The 18,647-nt window shown below is 48.8% G+C and overlaps 2 protein-coding genes and 1 pseudogene across 5 annotated transcripts in view; 1 reads left to right on the forward strand and 2 right to left on the reverse strand.

The window, feature by feature from the left end:
* The window catches only part of GGNBP2 (gametogenetin binding protein 2), a 45,860-nt gene extending 41,956 nt beyond the window's left edge, over nt 1-3,904 (reverse strand). For all 4 annotated transcript variants that reach the window (XM_039476496.2, XM_039476494.2, XM_074388065.1 and 1 more), the window contains exons 1-2: nt 3,720-3,904; nt 2,976-3,192 (exon numbers count right to left, since the gene is read on the reverse strand). In XM_039476496.2, the coding sequence (XP_039332430.1) occupies nt 2,976-3,068 (93 nt within the window). In that variant the 5' untranslated portion in view covers nt 3,069-3,192; nt 3,720-3,904. The remainder of the gene's footprint in view (nt 1-2,975; nt 3,193-3,719) is intronic.
* A 37-nt stretch (nt 3,905-3,941) lies between these two features.
* On the forward strand, nt 3,942-10,455 carry LOC141581774 (keratin, type I cytoskeletal 18 pseudogene; annotated as a pseudogene).
* A 1,859-nt stretch (nt 10,456-12,314) lies between these two features.
* PIGW (phosphatidylinositol glycan anchor biosynthesis class W) lies at nt 12,315-15,509 on the reverse strand. The gene is made up of 2 exons (XM_010339697.3): nt 15,425-15,509; nt 12,315-14,420 (listed from the first exon to the last, which is right to left on the reverse strand). The coding sequence occupies exons 1-2, from the start codon at nt 15,507-15,509 to the stop codon at nt 12,895-12,897; spliced, it is 1,611 nt and encodes a 536-aa protein (XP_010337999.1). The 3' UTR covers nt 12,315-12,894.
* Nucleotides 15,510-18,647: the final 3,138 nt, after the last annotated feature.

Genomic DNA, 18,647 nt, shown 5'->3' on the forward strand with positions numbered 1-18,647 from the left:
GCCTCAGCCTCCTGAGTAGCTGGGTCTAAAGGCGCATGCGACCACACCCAGCTAATTTTTTTTGTAATTTAGTAGAGTCGCGTTTTCATCATGTTGCCCAGGCTGGTCTTGAACTCCTGAGCTCAGGCAATCCGCCTGCCTCTCGGCCGTTCAAAGTGGCAGGATTACAGCTGTGAGCCACAGCGCCCAGCCTAAGGCTACTTTTCCTTTTTGAAACTGAGTCTTGCTCTTGTCGCCCAAACTGGAGTGCAGTGCCACGATCTCAGCTCACTGCAACCTCTGCCTCCGCGGTTCAAGGGATTCTCCTGCCTCAGCCTCCTGAGTAGTTGGGATTACAGGCACCCACCATCATGCCTGACTAATTTTTGTATTTGTAGTAGAGACGTGATTTCATTATGTTGGCCACGCTGGTCTCGAACTGCTGACCTCAAGTAATCCGCCCTACTCAGCCTCCCAAAAGTGCTGGAATTACAGCCATGAGACACTGCACGCATATTTCTTTACATACAAGTCTGTTAATTTCATTTTTACAAGTCCAAGTTACAACTGCCAGTTTAACTAAGGCTAGAGATTTCAGCATCCCTACTAAAATGCTAAAGTTTGCCACTTACTGTAAACATTGTTACTATACTGCAATATTTAGCTACTACCAAAATTCCAAGACTACTATTTGAAATAAGTTCAAATGATGTTTCTTCAGTGCATTACCTATAGACCTTAGGAACAAAGACAAAACCTAACCTTAACTTTAGGCACGCACTGCCATCCAACTATCAAAGGACCAGTGCAGAGCATAAAACTCTGATACAGGAATTTCTTCCCTCTTCCCATTCTCTCCCAACAGGTGTTTTGCTCTGTATTCTCCCTTTCAATAATATTTGGTAGAATATCCTCAAAGAAACTTGTTTCCCTTGACAAGAATTTTCACTAACATTCACTCACAGCATTCAATGACTGTGCAGAAGTTCCAACAGAAATAATCGTCTCACTCGTTCCTTTGTGATAAAAACCCATTCTGAAGCAAAGAAAAACTGCACCTTTTCCTAAACGTTATTTTGAGATATTTAAACTAAGTGAGTTTTTTTATTTGCCTTAGTCACAAGTCCACAGTACAATAAAAGCAAAATTCAACCACCAGATACAGTGCAAAGTAAGTGCTAAACCACGCTGCAAGGTTACATCTTTTCCAGTGGAAAATTTTAGAAAGTCATATCACTGTGGAGAGAATACAGTATAAAAGCACCTAAAAAGTTGGCCATTTTAAAGTGCTAGGTGACAGATGTATTAATGTGCTGCATTCACAAAGGTGGTCATGTGAGTATTCCAAGAACGAATAAGTGTCTTTTAAAGCCTAATTTATGTTGGTTTTCCCTGTTTTGATGTTACTCAATTATAATCTTACATCCAAACTCTGTGGAGTTTTTAACTCCAAAGCCATTCTGGGACAATAAACCTCAAAGGCTGACATCAAACTATATGCTTTAATAAAGTGTTTATGTTGGCGGGGGAGAGAAAAAAAGAAAGTATCAACAAATGAATTCCTATCCGGAATCCAAACTGAGAAATGCATCATTTAATTGGATCACAGTGCTAGTTTCAACTATTTAAAAATACAAGTCCGTTATACTTCTAATGCAGAAAGTACAGAAATCATAATGAAGGCACACAAGTAATTTCTAATGCATCAGTACTATTTACTTTTTGTCAGAACAAATCATTCTACCTTTTTTCATGAAAAATAAATGCACTTGAATAATTGTAGATGCTGTCACTTAAAAAATTCTAATAAATTGAGTCATTCAATAGCTCTTATCCTTTTTAGAGTACTGCAGCTCAATCAAGTCTTAATTGAGACTGGCAAGCATAAAGGCATAGACTGGCATCTCTACAATGACTTGCATTTTACATAAAATTTGAAAAAACTTCGGTAGATATTTGCAAAAAAAAAAAAATATTGAGGGACAAAATTAATCAACTGACTTTGATAGCAGAATACTGATGAGATGAAGAGACTTAGCTGCACCTTACCGAAATAAGCCAATGTATAATCCAAAAGCTTCAGCATCATCAAAACGCAGATTTCAAAAGATATTCGGAAAAGGTTAATTTCTCAAGAAATAGTGGCAAGCAACTGCACTCATTTCCTGTTCAGATTCAATTCAAATTTCAGCCATTTCCTTTTAAAGGAAATAGTACAGCAACAGAGGGCAGAGGGTCGGTAATGCTACACTACCAACTCTAAAGAAGAAAGTACCCGGAACTGGGTCTTAACACTGAAGATGAGCCATCACCTTTTTATAGTACTCTTACACATTCAACAATTTGGCTTGCTTAAATAAAAAAAAAAAAAAAAAGTCCACCTGTAAACTAAATAATGCCAAGAAAGCCCATTTTGAAGAGGCAAGGCCTAGCAGTACAAACATTTCAAGAGTTTTAATGCATCGGGCAAGACGGGACTATTTGCAACGAAATCAAACCATGTTAGTGGAATCTTGACTGTACCAGAGCCTGTCACTCTGCCCTCAGTAACTAAGCTTATGTAGTGAGAGCTACCGGTATCAAAATAGACAATGCACAGGTAGCAGTGCAGCTGCGACATTTCCAGGTAATTAAGCCTCCCCGAGGATAGGTGGTTTCTGGAAGGGGTAGGCCCTAAACGCCCAAGATCCTTCAACTCCCTCTCCGAGACCCGTGCTTTGGCAAAAGCAGCGTCTCCTAAAGGAAAAGGGTCAAGGGAGAAGATTCCAAAACAAGGAAGATCTAGAGACAGGGAGTGCGTACGCAGCTCTGGGCCGACCAGAGGTTACCAAGCGACCCACTGCAAAGGCGAGTCCGTGGGGCCTGCTGGAGAGAAGGCCTCGCCTAGGAGTTGCAACACACTCTTTCTCCAGTGCGCAGCGCTCGGCCTGGGGGAGGGGAGGAGGGGAAACAGCTGCCAGGGGAGCGGCGGGCCCAGCCCGGCCCGGCCCGCTCACCGTCAGGGTGTCGTCTATGTAGAGGGGAATCTGCCTCCTCTCGAAGGGGAACTCCTCCTCCCCGTCCCTGCACACTGCCACCAGTCGCGCCATCCTCCCCGACGCTGCCGTTGCCACCGTCACCACCTCCTCCCAGCTGCTGCCGCCGCCGCCGCCGCCGCCGCTGCCGCCGCTCCTGCTGCCGCCGCCGCCGCTGCCGCCTCCTCCCAGCTCCTGCCTGCAACAGCCAAACCCCGCGAGCGTAAGCACCCGCCGCCGCGCAGCACATTCGCCACGGGGGGCAGGGAGAGGAGCGGGAGGGGACGGGAGAGCCGGGCTGCGTTTCCCATCACCCGATTCCACACGCGCTCAGCCAATGAGCGCCCAGCGCCGCCGGGACCCGCCCCCTCGCGCCGCGCTCCCTCCCTCCCTCCCGGCCGGCCCCCGCCCGCCCGCTGGCCTCCCGTCAGGGTCCAAAGGAGAGGCGGAAGGGACAGTCCGGCGCGGGGGCTCCCCCGCCCGCCGCGGAAGTCCCCGCCCCAGGACCCCCCACCCCTGGCCTCAGCCCCACAGCCCGATCCCCGCCGCCCGCCGCCCGGATGCCCTCCTCCCTCAGCTGACCCCCTTCCCCGGGTTTCTAGGCGCACCCCGCCCAGCCGGCCCCTGGACTGCAGTTGCCCAGCGCGACCCCGCCCCTGGGAGGGGTCGACCCCGCCACGGCTCTGCGGAGTCCCGGGAAGAGGGAGGCTCGGACCCTTTCCTCACCCTTCTCGGAGGAGGCTGTCGGTTCCGACCTTCAGCGTTTTCGTGGTCGCCTCCCTGACCCCCACCTCTGCTCCCCGTTACCAGCTGACGAGGCCCGCGACAGGGCCGGCCTGGGCGGGAGCGCGGCTCCGAATGCCGTTTCCTCTCCGGCAGTCAGCCGCTCGCGCCGCGGGGAGTGGGGGAGGGAGGGCGGGGGACAAGGGGAAGGTGGGGCCGGGCGGGGCCCGGCGCCGGGCGGGGCCGCTGTCATCTCGCGAGACTGGGGCCTGCCGCGCCGGGGTCTCCTCTGCAGAGATGTGCGCCCCGGGGATGGGGGGCCGCCCTGGCAGTCCCGCCGGCAGGACCGGCGTCGCCCTCGGAGTTCAGCCGTTCTGCGAGACCTGAACTAGGACTGGTAGGAGGGGCGATCCGCCCAACGTCGGGCCCTGGCTTGCGGGCTCGGAAGGCTTCCCCAAGGCCGAGGGGCGCCGCGGAGCGAACTCGCCTGACTCCGGGCTGACTCAGGGCGGAGGCCCAGGGAGGACCTGGGTGGGTGGCGAGGATCCCAGGTCAGAGGGGGCGGAAGGCGGTAAGGAAAGGGAGACGAGCATCGTGGGGAGAGAGACAAACTCTGGCCTCGGGTCTCTTGGCCTTGACGCCACTGAATTCGCGTTCCGCAGCGGGAAGGGGAGGCAAGGGCCCCGACACCCCGGCTCGCCAGGGCCCCGCCGCGTAGCTGCATCCCTGTCCCACTAGGGGACCGCAGGTAGTGAAGTGCTGACAGCTTGTGGTTGTCGTTTCACTGGAGGGAAGTAGAAAACTGGACAGTGGTGTGTGTGTGTGTGCGTCTTGGCCAAAGGAACTTCCTGGGCTGAGTTAAAGTGAGCAGTTACTCCTTGGGACGAAGTACTGGCACTGGTCGAAGGCCTTTCCCTCCTGCCACCTCCGAGGAAACAGAGCTGCTGGGAAGACACTTCCTCTCGCCACCGTGTGCTCAGTTCTGGCCTTGAAGGTTTTGGAGGTCTGTTGTGAAACCAAAAGAATTGGAAGACGTCACCGGGCGCGGTGGCTCAAGCCTGTAATCCCAGCACTTTGGGAGGCCGAGGCGGGCGGATCACAAGGTCAAGAGATCTAGACCATCCTGACCAACATGGTGAAACACCATCTCTACTAAAAATACAAAATTAATTGGGCATGGTAGCGCGCACCTGTAGTCCCAGCTACTAGGGAGGCTGAGGCAGGAGAATCTTGAACCCGGGAGGGAGGTTGCAGTGAACCGAGGTCACGCCACTGTATTCCAGCCTGGCGACAGAACAAGGCTCTTCCCCCCACCCCCAAAAAAAGAGTTGAAAAGATAATTTAGCCTGTGAAAGTCCTGGCGATCTGAAGGATAGAACCATTTGCTGTTGTATTTCCTGGTAGAATAAGCTGGAGCTGTGATACCTTTAAAAAGTATTTTGGTCATCACATGGAGTCGTAGAGATTAAGAGCAAAAACCCGTAGCCGTGTTGACTTAGGACATTGTGTGGTCATTGTTAGGGGTGGGTGACATAATAAATGAAGAACCATTGTTCATTCCCAAAGGTGTGATTCCCTGGTACATATTTGTGTCTTCTGGCCATGTTAGCAGAGTAGAAGAGTGTGATTATTAGCTAGAATCTAGAGAATCTCCCATTTTATGTTTATTTTATTTTTTTCTTTTTTTAAAAAAGCTGGGCGCGGTGACTCACGCCTGCAGTCCCAGCACTTTGGGAGGCCAAGGCAGGCGGATCACCGGAGGTAGGGAATTCGAGACCAGCCAGACCAACATGGAGAAACCCCTTCAACTACGAAAAATACAAAAAGTAGCCGGGCGTGGTGACGCAGGCCTGTAATCCCAGCTACTCGGGAGGCTGAGGCAGAAGAATTGCTTGAACCTGGGAGGGGCAGGTTGCAGTGAGCTGAGATCACACCACTGCATTCCACCCGGGGCAACAAAAGTGAAACTCCACCTCAAAAAACAAAAACAACAACAGCAATACAGGCCGGGTGCATTGGCTCACACCTGTAATCCCAAGACTGGGAGACAAGGCGGGCAGATCAATTGAAGTCAGGAGTTCGAGACCTGCCTGGGCAACATGGAGTAACCCTGTCTCCACTAAAAATACAAAAATTAGCCGGTCAGGGTGATGCACACCTGTAATCCCAGCTACTCAGGAGGCTGAGGCAGGAGAATTGCTTCAACCCAGAAGGCCGAGGTTGTGGTGAGCCAAGATTGCCCCACTGCACTCCAGCCTGGATGATAGTGTGAGACTCTATCTCAAATAAAATAATATATATATATATATATATATATATATACACACTGTGGCTTTCAATATCTAGAGGTGCTCCTATATTGGCTACATCAATTAATGTACCCACATTTTTTTTTTTGTGACACATAGTTTAGCTCTTGTTGCCTGGACTGGAGTGCAATGGCCTTATCTCGGTTCACTGCAACTTCCCCCTCCCGGGATCAAGCGATTCCCCTGCCTCAGCCTCCAAAGTAGGTGGGATTACAGGCATGCGCCACCATGCCTAGTTAATTTTGTATTTTTGGTAGAGACGGGGTTTCTCCATGTTGGTCAAGCTGGTCTCGAACTCCTGACCTCATGACCCTCCGGCCTTAGCCTCCCAAAGTGCTGGGATTACAGGTGTGAGCCACCGTGCCCAGCCTTAATGTACCTACATTAAATCCATTAAACTTCACTAGGATTCTGGTTGGTAAAGATTTATTATATTCTAATTACTTTGATTACTGATCACACACCAGCTACTAACAAAGAGTATTCAGCCTAGGGATTTAAGTCTCTGAAAAGATATTAAAACACATATGTAAAACATCATAAAATGAGATCACAACAATCTTTTTCCATCTGAGCTTACCTTCCCTAATTTTGGTTGCTGTTAGGTCCGCTGAACACAGTATCTTTGAACGGTGTTTCACAGACTATAGGAATTCAATGAAAATGTATTCTTAAGGTGAAAAAGGCAGATAATTTGCTAGATAAATTGCTGTTTCTCAAGGAGGTAGCCTGGGTGCCATAAATACAATAAAATCAATATCCCAAGGAAAATGCTTAGAAAATTATTTCATGACAAAATGATTTTTCGAAGTTTTTACCGTGCATCTTCCTGGTTTTAGAGTAGGCACTTGTCGCTATTGCTCGATTTTCAGCCATAACCGCTAGTACTGCAGCAAATATTTCTTGAATATTATCCTATGTACTTTAAAATGAAAAGCATCTGCTTTTAGAGAGCATACCTCTAATTGACAGAATAAATAATTGCTACATTAAAAGCCAATTGTGTGTTGCCTGTTATTTCTTTGGCATTGTGAAATGCAAGGTTGAAGGATTTGAAAGGCCAGGAAATCAAAAGCAAAGGCAATCAGCAGCAGAACACATTTTGCTGGTACCTAATAAAGAACAGTTAGAGGAATGGAGCTGTAACAAATTATCAGCAAAATACCATTCTTTTTCTTCTTAGGTCCAAATGTGTGAAAAGCTAGCCACAAAATGAAGGCATAAATGAGATAGATCTGTTCTCCACACTACCTAGGTAGTAGATGATTCTACTACCTATTACCTATATACCTATTACATATGCCTACCTATTACCTATATACTTATTATTAAGGAATTAATAACAATTCCTTATTTCTTAGCTTCATAGACGATGTTTTTGGGTTTTTTGCCTGTTTCTGAGACGGAGTCTTACTCTGTCACTCAGGCTGGAGTGCAGTGGAATGATCTCGGCTCACTGCAACCTCCAACTCCTGGGTTCAAGGGATTCTCCTGCTTCAGCCTCCCGAATAGCTGGGATTACAGGCACCTGCCACTACCCGAAGCTAATTTTTTGTATTTTTTGTAGAGACAGGGTTTCACCATGTTGGCCAGGCTGGTCTCGAACTCCTGACCTCGTAATTCATTTACCTTAGCCTCCCAAAGTACTGGGATTACAGGTGTGAGCCACCATGCCCAGCCCTTCGTAGACTATCTTTAAACTCCTAGGGAGCAACATATGGTTCTTGTATGATTTATATATATATATATATCAGACATTGATGCTCAATAAAAATAAAACTGGTTGTGTTCAGAGGCCGAGGCAGGTGAATCACAAGGTCAAGAGATCGAGACCATCCTGGCCAACGTGGTGAAACCCCATCTCAGCTAAAACTACAAAAATTAGCTGGGCATGGTGGCACACGCCTGTAGTCGGGAGGTTGAGGCAGGAAAATCCCTTGAACCCAGGAGGTGGAAGTTGCAGTGAGCCACGATCACACCAGTGTACTCCAGCCTGGCGACAGAGCAAGACTCCGTCTGAAAAATAGAAATAATAAAAAATAAAACTGGTTGTCATCTTCAGAACACAAGAGCTATTGGTGGATGTGTGGTAGACATTCCCAGTTTATAATTGTGTAAAATTAAAATTATGGGAGTGAGTCACTTTCTGAAGGGCATAGATAGGCTGAAGTCCTAGACCAGATTATATTCTTCTTACTCCTCGTTATCTTTCCCTCTCGCTTCTCTGCCCTCGAAAATTAATAGTTGCAAGGAAAATGATAGTTGATTAGAAGAGCTTTTGTTGTTTCATTAATACAACCACATTGTTTTATGTGGTAAGACAATCTGTGACCACAAAATGTTATTTAAATTACCATAGTGGCCTAAATCTGAAGATACATGGATTGGGTTTTCTTTTTCATGAGCTGACACTGGAGGTTCTGCTGTATCTGTCAAAAATAAACACACTTGGCCGGGCATGGTGGCTCACACCTGTAATCCCAAGCACTTTGGGAGGCTCAGGCAGGTGGATCACTTGAGGTCAGGAGTTCAAGACCAGCCTGGCCAATATGGCGAAACCTTGTCTCTACTGAAAATACAAAAATTAGCTGGGCAGGCCACCGTCGTCGGCAAAGCCTGAGTCCTGTCCTCTCGCTCTCCTCCCGAGGCAGCATGAGCTTCACCACTCGCTCCAGCTTCTCCACCAACTACCGGTCCGTGGGCTCCGTCCAGGTGCCCAGCTACGGCGCCCGGCCGGTCAGCAGCGCGGCCAGCGTCTATGCAGGCGCCGGGGGCTCTGGTTCCCGCATCTCCGTGACGCACAGCACCAGCTTCCGGAGCAACAGGGGGGTCGGGGGCCTGGCCGCGGGGATGGCCGGGGGTCTGGCAGGAATGGGAGGCATCCAGAACGAGAAGGAGACCATGCAAATCCTGAATGACCGCCTGGCCTCCTACCTGGACAGAGTCAGGAGCCTGGAGACCGAGAACCGGAAGCTGGAGAGCAAAATCCGGGAGCACCTGGAGAAGAAGGGACCCCAGGTCAGAGACTGGGGCCATTACTTCAAGACCATCGAGGACCTGAGGGCTCAGATCTTCGCAAATACTGTGGACAATGCCCGCATCGTTCTGCAGATTGACAATGCCCGTCTTGCTGCTGATGACTTTAGAGTCAAGTATGAGACAGAGCTGGCCATGAGCCAGTCTGTGGAGAGCGACATCTATGGTCTCCGCAAGGTCATCGATGACACCAATGTCACTCGGCTGCAGCTGGAGACAGAGATCGAGGCTCTCAAGGAGGAGCTGCTCTTCATGAAGAAGAACCATGAAGAGGAAGTAAATGGCCTACAAGCCCAGACTGTCAGCTCTGGGTTGACCGTGGAGGTAGATGTCCCCAAATCTCAGGACCTCGCCAAGATCATGGCAGAAATCCGGGCTCAATATGATGAGCTGGCTCGGAAGAACCGAGAGGAGCTGGACTCAGCTGATTGAGGAGAGCACCACAGTGGTCACCACACAGTCCACTGAGGTTGAAGCTGCTGAGATGACACTCACAGAGCTGAGACGTACAGTGCAGTCCTTGGAGATCGACCTGGACTCCATGAGAAATACGAAGATCAGCTTAGAGAACAGCCTGAGGGAGGTGGAGGCCCGCTACACCCTGCAGATGGAGCAGCTCAATGGGATCCTTCTGCACCTGGAGTCAGAGCTGGCACAGACCCGGGCAGAGGGACAGCGCCAGGCCCAGGAGTACGAGGCTCTGCTGAACATCAAGTCAAGGTCAAGCTGGACGCTGAGATCGCCACCTACCACTGCCTGCTGGAAGATGGCGAGGACTTCAGTCTTAGTGATGCCCTGGACAGCAGCAACTCCATGCAAACCATCCAAAAGACCACCACCCGCCGGATAGTGGATGGCAAAGTGGTGTCTGACACCAACGACACCAAAGTTCTGAGACATTAGGCCAGCAGAAGCAGGGGACCCTCTGGGGAGCAGGAGGCCAATAAAAAGTTCAGACATCAAAAAAAAAAAAAAAAAAAAAATTAGCTGGGCATAGTGGCTCGCACCTGTAATCCCAGCTACTCAGGAGGCTGAGGCAGCAGAATCGCTTAAACCGAGGAGGCAGAGTTTGCAGTGAGCCGAGACTGTGCCACTACATCCCAGCCTGGGCGACAGAGCAAGGCTCCATCTCAAAAAAAAAAAAAAAAAAAAAAAAGACAATAGAATACTAAACATTAGTATAGGCCAGGATCATGCCTGTAATACAGCGCTTTGGGAAGCTGTGATGGGAGAATTACTTGAGGCCAGGAATTGAGACCAGCCCTGGCAACCCCATCTCTATTTTTAAGAGATTTAAAGTAAATCTTAGCCATAGTTTTATTAGACTAGGTACTTGATGACTCTTTCTCATAGTTCTTTTTTTTTTTTTTTTTTTTTTGAGACGGAGTTTCGCTCTTGTTAGGCTGGAGTGCAATGGCTCGATCTCGGCTAACCGCAACCTCCGCCTCCTGGGTTCAGGCAATTTTCCTGCCTCAGCCTCCTGAGTAGCTGGGATTACAGGCACGCACCACCATGCCCAGCTAATTTTTTGTATTTTTAGTAGAGACGGGGTTTCACCATGTTGACCAGGATGGTCTCGATCTCTTGACCTCGTGATCCACCCGCCTTGGCCTCCCAAAGTGCTGGGATTACAGGCTTGAGCCACCGCGCCCGGCCCTTTCTCATAGTTCTTACTGGTTCTCCTTACCCCCCTGCCTGCCTCTGCAGCTTTCTGCCCATGCCATTCCTTTTTCTATGTGCACTTTTTCTATGCTTGGTGCACTCCCAACTTAGGACTTTCCTGAGGGATTCCTCCATCCAGAATGTTCTCTGCCATTTATCCCCCCAATCCCCAGACACAGAAGACTTTACAACTCTTCATCCCACTCATCAGCTCTAGCAAAAAAGAAAGAGCCATCTGTGGGGAAAACTTGACTCCTTACTAGGTCAGTTCTTGATTTGACACTCTTGACAACCTGTACTTTTTCTTCATGACTTAGCATCTTACAATAGATGTTTAATGTCTGTTTCTTCCACTACATTGCAAGCTCTGAGGTGTCAGGAAATCTGTGCTGGGCTTTTTATATCCCTAGCATAGGGTAGGCTAAAAGATGAACTAGTCCCAAAGCAAAACTTATCTCAATTATGTGTATAAACTATAATACAACATACATCAGCTTAGAGAACAGCCTGAGGGAGGTGGAGGCCCGCTACACCTGGAGTCAGAGCTGGCACAGACCTGGGCAGAGGGACAGCGCCAGGCCCAGGAGTACGAGGCTCTGCTGAACATCAAGTCAAGGTTTTTTTTTTGTTTTTTTGTTTTTTTCCACGGGATTCACACTTGTCAGCGATTTATTTTTTAAAAAGGGGGGAGGGTCCTGGAGGTGAGGGGAGAAGACTGTAAAGGGGAAAACTGAAAATTTGAGTATGTGCGAGTGTAAACTAACCCAAAATACAAACATGGGGGCGGGGGTGGAGGATTTTGATGCAATTATACAGGCAGGGTACTTAAAAAAAACCGACAACCAAAATTCCAACCTTGTAGCTTGGGTCTGAGTTATAGTTTATATAAAAATTAAAAACTGTATAAGGTTTCTTCACTAAATTCTACAGGACTACCGCATACCTAGCATATGCTTACAAAGTCTGCCCCATCCCCTTTTCCCAATCCCAGGGCCCAAGCCCCAAACAGAGCCTGACTCACAGGAGCCAATCTCCCCATCCCTGTAGCCTAGACCTTCTGCTCTCGGAAAAGGAACATCCAAGGGCTGTGGCTTTGAGGGGAGCAGCCCAGTCTCCCTACTGTCTGATTTAATTACAGCGGTTCCTGTGGGAGTGGGGGGTGTTATTCTCTTAAACATTTGCAGCTTGAAACAGTTGAGGAAGCAGCTTAAATAAAAAAATCTCCCTACCCCCAACAATCCACAACCCCCCAAATTCGAAACAAAACAAAAACAAACCTAAAATCACAACAGCGACCAAGCTCCCCCTCCCTGTAGGCAGGGTCTCACTACGTTCCCCAAATGGTCTTGAATTCCTGGCCTCAAGTGATCCTCCCACCTCAGCCTCTAAAGTGCTAGGATTACAGTCGTGAGTCGCCATGCCCAGCCTTCAGTCTATTCTTCGGAGCATTTAACTGTCTGTCTTCATAGTATGTGAGTATCTAATTTTTATACACCTATCTGCACACTGGAGTATTTGATTTTAAACCCTTCCTTCTTAATCCTAGGTTTTATTCAAAAATTTTAATTGAGCAATAAAGAAGTATTGACAATCCAGTTTACGCTGAAATGTCAACATAAACATTTCATTTAATATACATTTATTGTAAAAGCAATATACAATAAAAATACAGAATAGCATACATCCTAACAAGTCACAAGGCTTTGTTTCTTCTTGGTTTATTGTTGAGATACATTAAGATATTAAGCATTGGGTCAGTGTCGTAGCTCATGCCTGTAATCCCAGCACTTTGGGAGGCTGAGGCGGGTAGATCACTTGTGTTCAGGAGTTTGAGAGCAACCTGGCCAATATGGCAAAACCCTACCTCTACTAAAAATACAAAAATTAGCCGGGTATGGTGGCCCACACCTCCAGTCCCAGCTACTTAGGAAGCTGAGGCAGGAGAATCACTTTAACCCAGGAGGTGGAGGTTGCAAGTGAGCCAAGATCAGGCCACTACACTCCAGCCTGGGGAACAGTGCGAGGCTCTGTCCCAGGAAAAAAAATAAAGCATCACTACTATTATTTTATAATAAAATATGGTTAACACTGTTGCCAAAAACACATTTTCTTTACAATTTATATTCTTCTTCATTAAATATTGCCCAAATACTTATATATCCTACTGCTGATCACCAAAATTTTATAGTCTTATCTTGCAAATACAGTACATATACAATAAAACAGTTGGAAAACATATAGAGATTGACCACAAATAAGGCCCACAAGGTACTGCTGTGTAATGTATCTACCATCAGGTTAATCAGGCCAGTTGTTATATTTGACAGCAAGAAAAATATTAACTGTTTTCTGTTTAGAGCTGTGATTAAACAAAGACTGGGTTCCCTTCTTTCAGTTTCAGGGACTACAGATTCTGAATGCTTTTTATTTGTAACCGGTGACTGGATAAGTTTCCAAGAACATGGTACTAGAGCGCCTTTAATTAGAAATTTGGCAAAACTCAAAATTATATCAGCCAGTAATAAACTACTAAGAAGGATCAGGCTAGAAGCAACTATCCAAATACAAAAGGCTAAATTTGCCATTCTTCGAGATACTGCTTCTACATTTACTTGAACTACATGAAGAGATATAAAGAGGCTAATAGCTGCCAGCAAAAGACAATAGGCTACTTTTATCAAGTCTTTGATATGTGATCTTTTCTTATGTACATATAACCCTGTTTGTACACCAGCCATGTGTATTGCCACATACCCCAAGGTAGAGATTATTCCCTCGCGGTTGGCATTTAATAGACCAACCCGTGTGCCATTACCATCAGTACCATATAATATTAACCTCTTCAGTGGGGTAAAGTCAAGGGCTAGCTGGTATAATACAGTAATGCTGAGGGCAATAATCCAGGACTTATTTAGGGGAAAAATAATCAAAAGCAGTGGTGTTACCAATTTCACAACTATTATGGTAAAGAAAAAGTTCCAGTGAACTCCATACTCAGTTAAATGTTCCTGATAGCCTATTGATTTTATAATGGCTAATCGTCCAATTCCTAGGAAGACCAATGGCCAAACAGAGTACAGTGAGTTTGTAAAGTGACACAATTTGGACCCTTCCATGTATTTTCTCCTCCTGATCTCTAGACAAACCATTGCAGTCCCAAAAACAAAGCCACCTACTCCAAAATCCATTGCTCCTGTCCCATAGAGCTCAGTTTTGGCAAATCTTCTGGGAAAAAGTGGGAAGTCCACAGCCAAAATAGCAATAGCAGTAAATGCACTAGTAATTACACGGAAACAGGAGATAGCTGGAATGTATTCTGATTCTACTCTGATGTTCAAGAATTTTTCAAGGATTTTCTGGAAAGGAACTCTGGCATAGCAAGTCCTCCTTTGGTATATTTGATAGAACAGCCCTGCCCCAAAGATAATTACAGTGAGAAGCTCAAGGAGAATAAATGAAGCCCAAATGGTCAAAGTGGCTACCATGGGAACTATAAGGACAACAAAGTCAATGAAGAATCTAGTTTTCCAGGTATGTGAAAAAGAACATATGTGCCGTGAGAAAATGATCAGGAATCCTCTGCACAGGATACAGAATGCAGGAAAGCACAATCCCTGGGTGATTTCCAGCACGGTGGTTCCATTGAGGTTACTGACAAAAGCTTCCTTCATCTGCTTATGAGACATTTTTATTCTTCCTGTGAAAATAAGAGCAAAGGAATGGATTTGTGAAAAGCAACATTCTTGTATAATCAGCATACCTGGCTTAAGTTTACTCTTATTCCTAGATTTCAGAGCAGAACTTTGGGCCCTAATGATTTCACCTAGGATTTGTGATTCCTCTTCCAAGGATTGTAGGAAGAAGCTTAACACTAATGCATTAGGATAGAACTGTCATACTCATAGTATGAAATTATTGGTTACAAAGCTTCAGCTATTCCCTGTACAAGACAAGACTTACAAAGTGAATTTGGGGCTGGGCGCATGGCTCAATCCTGTAATCCCAGCACTTTGGGAAGCCAAGGTGGGAGGATCACCTGAGGTGAGGAGTTTCAGACCAGCCTGGCTAACATGGTGAAACCCCATCTCTACTAAAAATATAAAAGTTAGCCTAGCATGGTGGCAGCTGCGTGCAATCCCAGCTACTCAGGAGGCTGAGGCAGGAGAATTACTTGAACTTGGAAGGCGGAGGTTGCAGTGAGCCAGGATCGCACCACTGCACTCCAGCCTAAGCAACAAGAGTGAAACTCTGTCTCAAAATAAATGAATAAATAAATAAAAAATAAAAAAGTCCTAGCGGGGAGCAGCGGCTTACGCCTGTAATCCTAGCTCTTTGGGAGGAGAATCACTTGAGGCCAGGAGTTCGAAATGAGCCTAGGGAACATTGCGAGATTCCATCTCTACAAGAGGAAAAAAAAGAAATTAAAAATTAGGTGGGCCTGGTGGTGCGCGCCAAGCTGAAGCGGGAGGATCGCTGTAGCCCACGGGGTGAGCCGAGATCGCGCCACTGCGCTCCTACCTGGGTGACAGAGCGAGACTCCCGTCTCTTAAAAAATAAACTCCTTCCTGACAGACGCCCGATCTGGCCGCACTCTGCCCGTATACCTCATGTGCTCCAACCGTGTCTGCGACTCCGGCAGAGGGTCGACATGACCCGGCCGCCGGACTCCACCTGCACCCGCCAAACCACGCGGGCACCAACCGCTTCCGCCTCCCGCGAGGCGCTTCCGGCCGCCGCGCGCAGCCTGCACTTCCGGGCCGGCAGATTCCGTGTCCCCGCCCGTCATGGCGCTCGTCCCCGTGTCCTTTGGGCTGATACAGGTCAGATCCTCTCGGGCTGTATTCCTGAGAGGAGCTCCTGGAGAGGAAACGGCGCGCCATGCACCTCACAGCGGCCCCTCAGACCCCACGGCGAGGCCCTGTCAGGGTAAAGGGGTCGGCAGGACCCGCGCAGGGCTCCGCCGCGGCAACCTCTGCAGAAAGGGCCCCGGCCCTGGGCGCGCCCGGAGGCCCAGGAAACCGCTTCCGCGCTTCTTTCCCAGAACGTAGGACGCTGCCGCTTCACCCTCATTCTACCTCAGGGTCGCAAAACACCTCACCCTAGACTGAGCCCGCAAGCCAGACCCGGCGTCCCAGCCGAGCCACGTGCGCCCCGCGCTGCGAGCGCGCGCCCCGCCCCTGGGGAGGAGCCGGCCGACCCCGGCCACTTGGCGAGTGCCCCAGCCGACCGGGTGCGGTCCCGGCTTCCCCTCCTCCCTGCGCCCTCCTGCCCCTCCTCTCCCCTCCCCTCCCGGGTTCTTCCCGCGCCCGACCCGGCCCGTCCGCCTTTCCAGTCTGGCCGGGCGGGGGCCTGACGTACGGCGGCTCGAGCCGTGGGACCGGTGAGTGCCATCCGAGCCCAGATCTGAAGCCCTCGCGACGCAAAAGGGGCAGAGGGGGCCAGTGTGCCCCGCAGCGCTGAGGAAGAAGAGGGCGTCTCCACCTCCCCTTCCAAAGCGCTGTTTCCCTTCTTTCTTCCCTTTTCCGTTTGACCCTCTTGTGTCTCACGAGCGGGTAGTCCCGCTCTCCGGCCTTTCATGGTCACCCTCCCCCTTTCCACCTGGCCGGCAGGGGGCGACCCGGGTGGGAAGAGGGTCCCTACTAAACTCTGCCCAGCTCAGGACCCCGGGAGGGGGCGGCCGCGCCCTTGGCTAGGGTCGTGTCCAGCTTCCTGGGAAGGACATACTCTCCCCGGGCCATCCCAGTGCTGGATTGGGTGGCACGTCGCCCGGACCGGGAACCTGGGGGCGAAGCCACCTGGGCTCACAAGATCCTTACCCAGCCCTTCTCAGCGTCTGCCCTCCCACTGTCCTCCAAGACGAGAAAGAAACTGAGGCTGAGAAGGTGGAGCGACTGGTGGTCAGGTTACCACTTGCCTTGATTCGGTGTTCCATCTACTCATTACTGTCTCCCTTCTGCCCACAGTGGTCACACCCTTTCCAGAAATTCTTGGCTGGAAACTGCAAAACCGACTAGTGCGGGAGCTGGGAGAACTGGAGAAAACTGCCCTAATCTCACTTGACTCCAGCTGGGGGCGGATGCTGCATCATAATATTTGCAAAGCGCTCTCACAGGTATTAGCCTCTTTCGTCCTTCCTTTATCCCTATGAGGTCTGGATATTATTACTCCGTTTTGTAAACGAGGAAACAGAGGAAGGCTTAGAGAGTTCTTGGAATCTGTGCCGGGGGCTTGGGCTCTGGATTCAAACTCCAAACCTGTTGTGCAGCCTCTCTGGATCTATTGCTTGAGATGAGCGCCCATTGAAAGAGCTTTGTTCTTTGGAGCCCTCTGCATGGCTTTCCCTTGGATGGGAAAGTGCCCAGGGTCAGTGTGTTTAGCACAGTTCTGATGCCCCTTTCTGCCTGAATTATTCTTTTTCCAGCTTCTAAGGAAGTCCCTATCGCTAGGTTCTTTAAAGATGATGTATTCAGGACCTCAAGAAAGTGTCCACCAGGGTTAATCTGTTGCGGGCACGCCTCATCTCCTTGCTAGGCGTGGTGCCAAGGCCTGGAAAATTCCAAATCTGAGGGTCACTTAACCATTCTTCAAAGACTGGCTTAGGCCCAGCTTCACAACACCCCACCTCCCAGATGGATTCAGCTCCCTGAAATCCTCACCTTCTTGAAGTTGACACTGTTCACCAGATTAGTGCTCCCAAATGGATCATCAACCCTTAGTAGTAGCACTTAGTGTTTATCCTCTGAGTGAATACTCAGATTTGTACTTTGTGTGGTGCTGAGCAATGGTGAGTGTATGATTGCTGAGAAACACTGAGTATATGATAAAAGTGTATTGTTTGCTGAGAAGGATGGCAAGGAAAACCTGGCTGCCCCCACCCCCCAAAGTGGAAAACTGCCTGGGGCATTCTAAATTAGCAAGCAGTATATGTATATCATACACAGGTTACAACAATTCTTTAAGCACGGGGTGTGTGACCCTGCCCCCGTGGCTCCCTCGTGGAGAATACTTTCTAGTTTGTCCTTGATCAGTGGTAAACAGGCACCAGCTGCCTACCTAGTTTATCTTGGTTCTATGAGAAAACACAGGACACCTGTTTATTGATAATAATCACCTGTTCAGAGAGAATAACTATGTGGGTCAGCATCTGTTCGAGGGCCTCAGCCCAGAATGCTGTTAACCCCCTGAGGCTCTCAGCTCGGAAGGCTGTTAGCCCCCCAGATATTCCCATTTTGCTGTTTTATCTGGGTGTCTGCTTCTTAATGCCTTCAGCACCGCCTTGGTGGGGGTCTCTATGGCCATGCTGGTCTCGGTAGTGTGGTGCTGTCAAACCATGACCTCATTGACCTTCACAGCCACTCCTTATGAAGCAGATTTAACTGTACCCATTTTCAAGGTAAAAAATTGAGGTGGGTGATGTGGCTGACCCAGGATCACACACCCAGTGAGTGGTTGAACTCTGATTTCCCTACCATACCACACCTTTCCTGGAGCAGCAAGAGATGACTCCAGCTTCCCCTCCCCACCAACAACTGGCTACACTGCAATAGGATATTCTGTCCAGAGGATAGGGCACAAGGCTTCTCTGTCTCCCCAGTGTCTTGTTCCTCTTCCATGGCATACAGACCCAGAGGGTTTGCAGCCCCACCCCAAACCCTAACCCTGTAATAAAACTGGGCCAGGCTCTCATAAAAGTTTCCCCTGTCTCCTAATTGGCAAGAGAAAGGACACTCATTCTCTGTCCCGGCCGGCCTTGGTTCTTATTTTGGTTGCTCCTACTTGGTGGGAAGAATAGGAATGAGTGAGTCACCCCGGAAAAGCCCTCACCTGTTTATCGTCCTTGTCTTCTCTCTCATGCCATAGGCTCTGGAGTGACTTATCTGAGATTCCTCCAGTAATCAGCCCTTTGTTGGCACCATACCCCAGG

The sequence above is a fragment of the Saimiri boliviensis genome, chromosome 17, assembly GCF_048565385.1.
Source record: "Saimiri boliviensis isolate mSaiBol1 chromosome 17, mSaiBol1.pri, whole genome shotgun sequence".
Taxonomy (NCBI): Eukaryota; Metazoa; Chordata; class Mammalia; order Primates; family Cebidae; genus Saimiri; species Saimiri boliviensis.

Coding starts and splice junctions, on each gene's coding strand:
- PIGW (XM_010339697.3), bottom strand. CDS start 15,509: ATGACGGGCGGGGACACGGAATCTGCCGGCCCGGAAGTGCAGGCTGCG. Junction 14,421..15,424: donor CCTCGCGGGAGGCGGAAGCG/GTTGGTGCCCGC, acceptor TTATTTTCACAG/GAAGAATAAAAATGTCTCAT.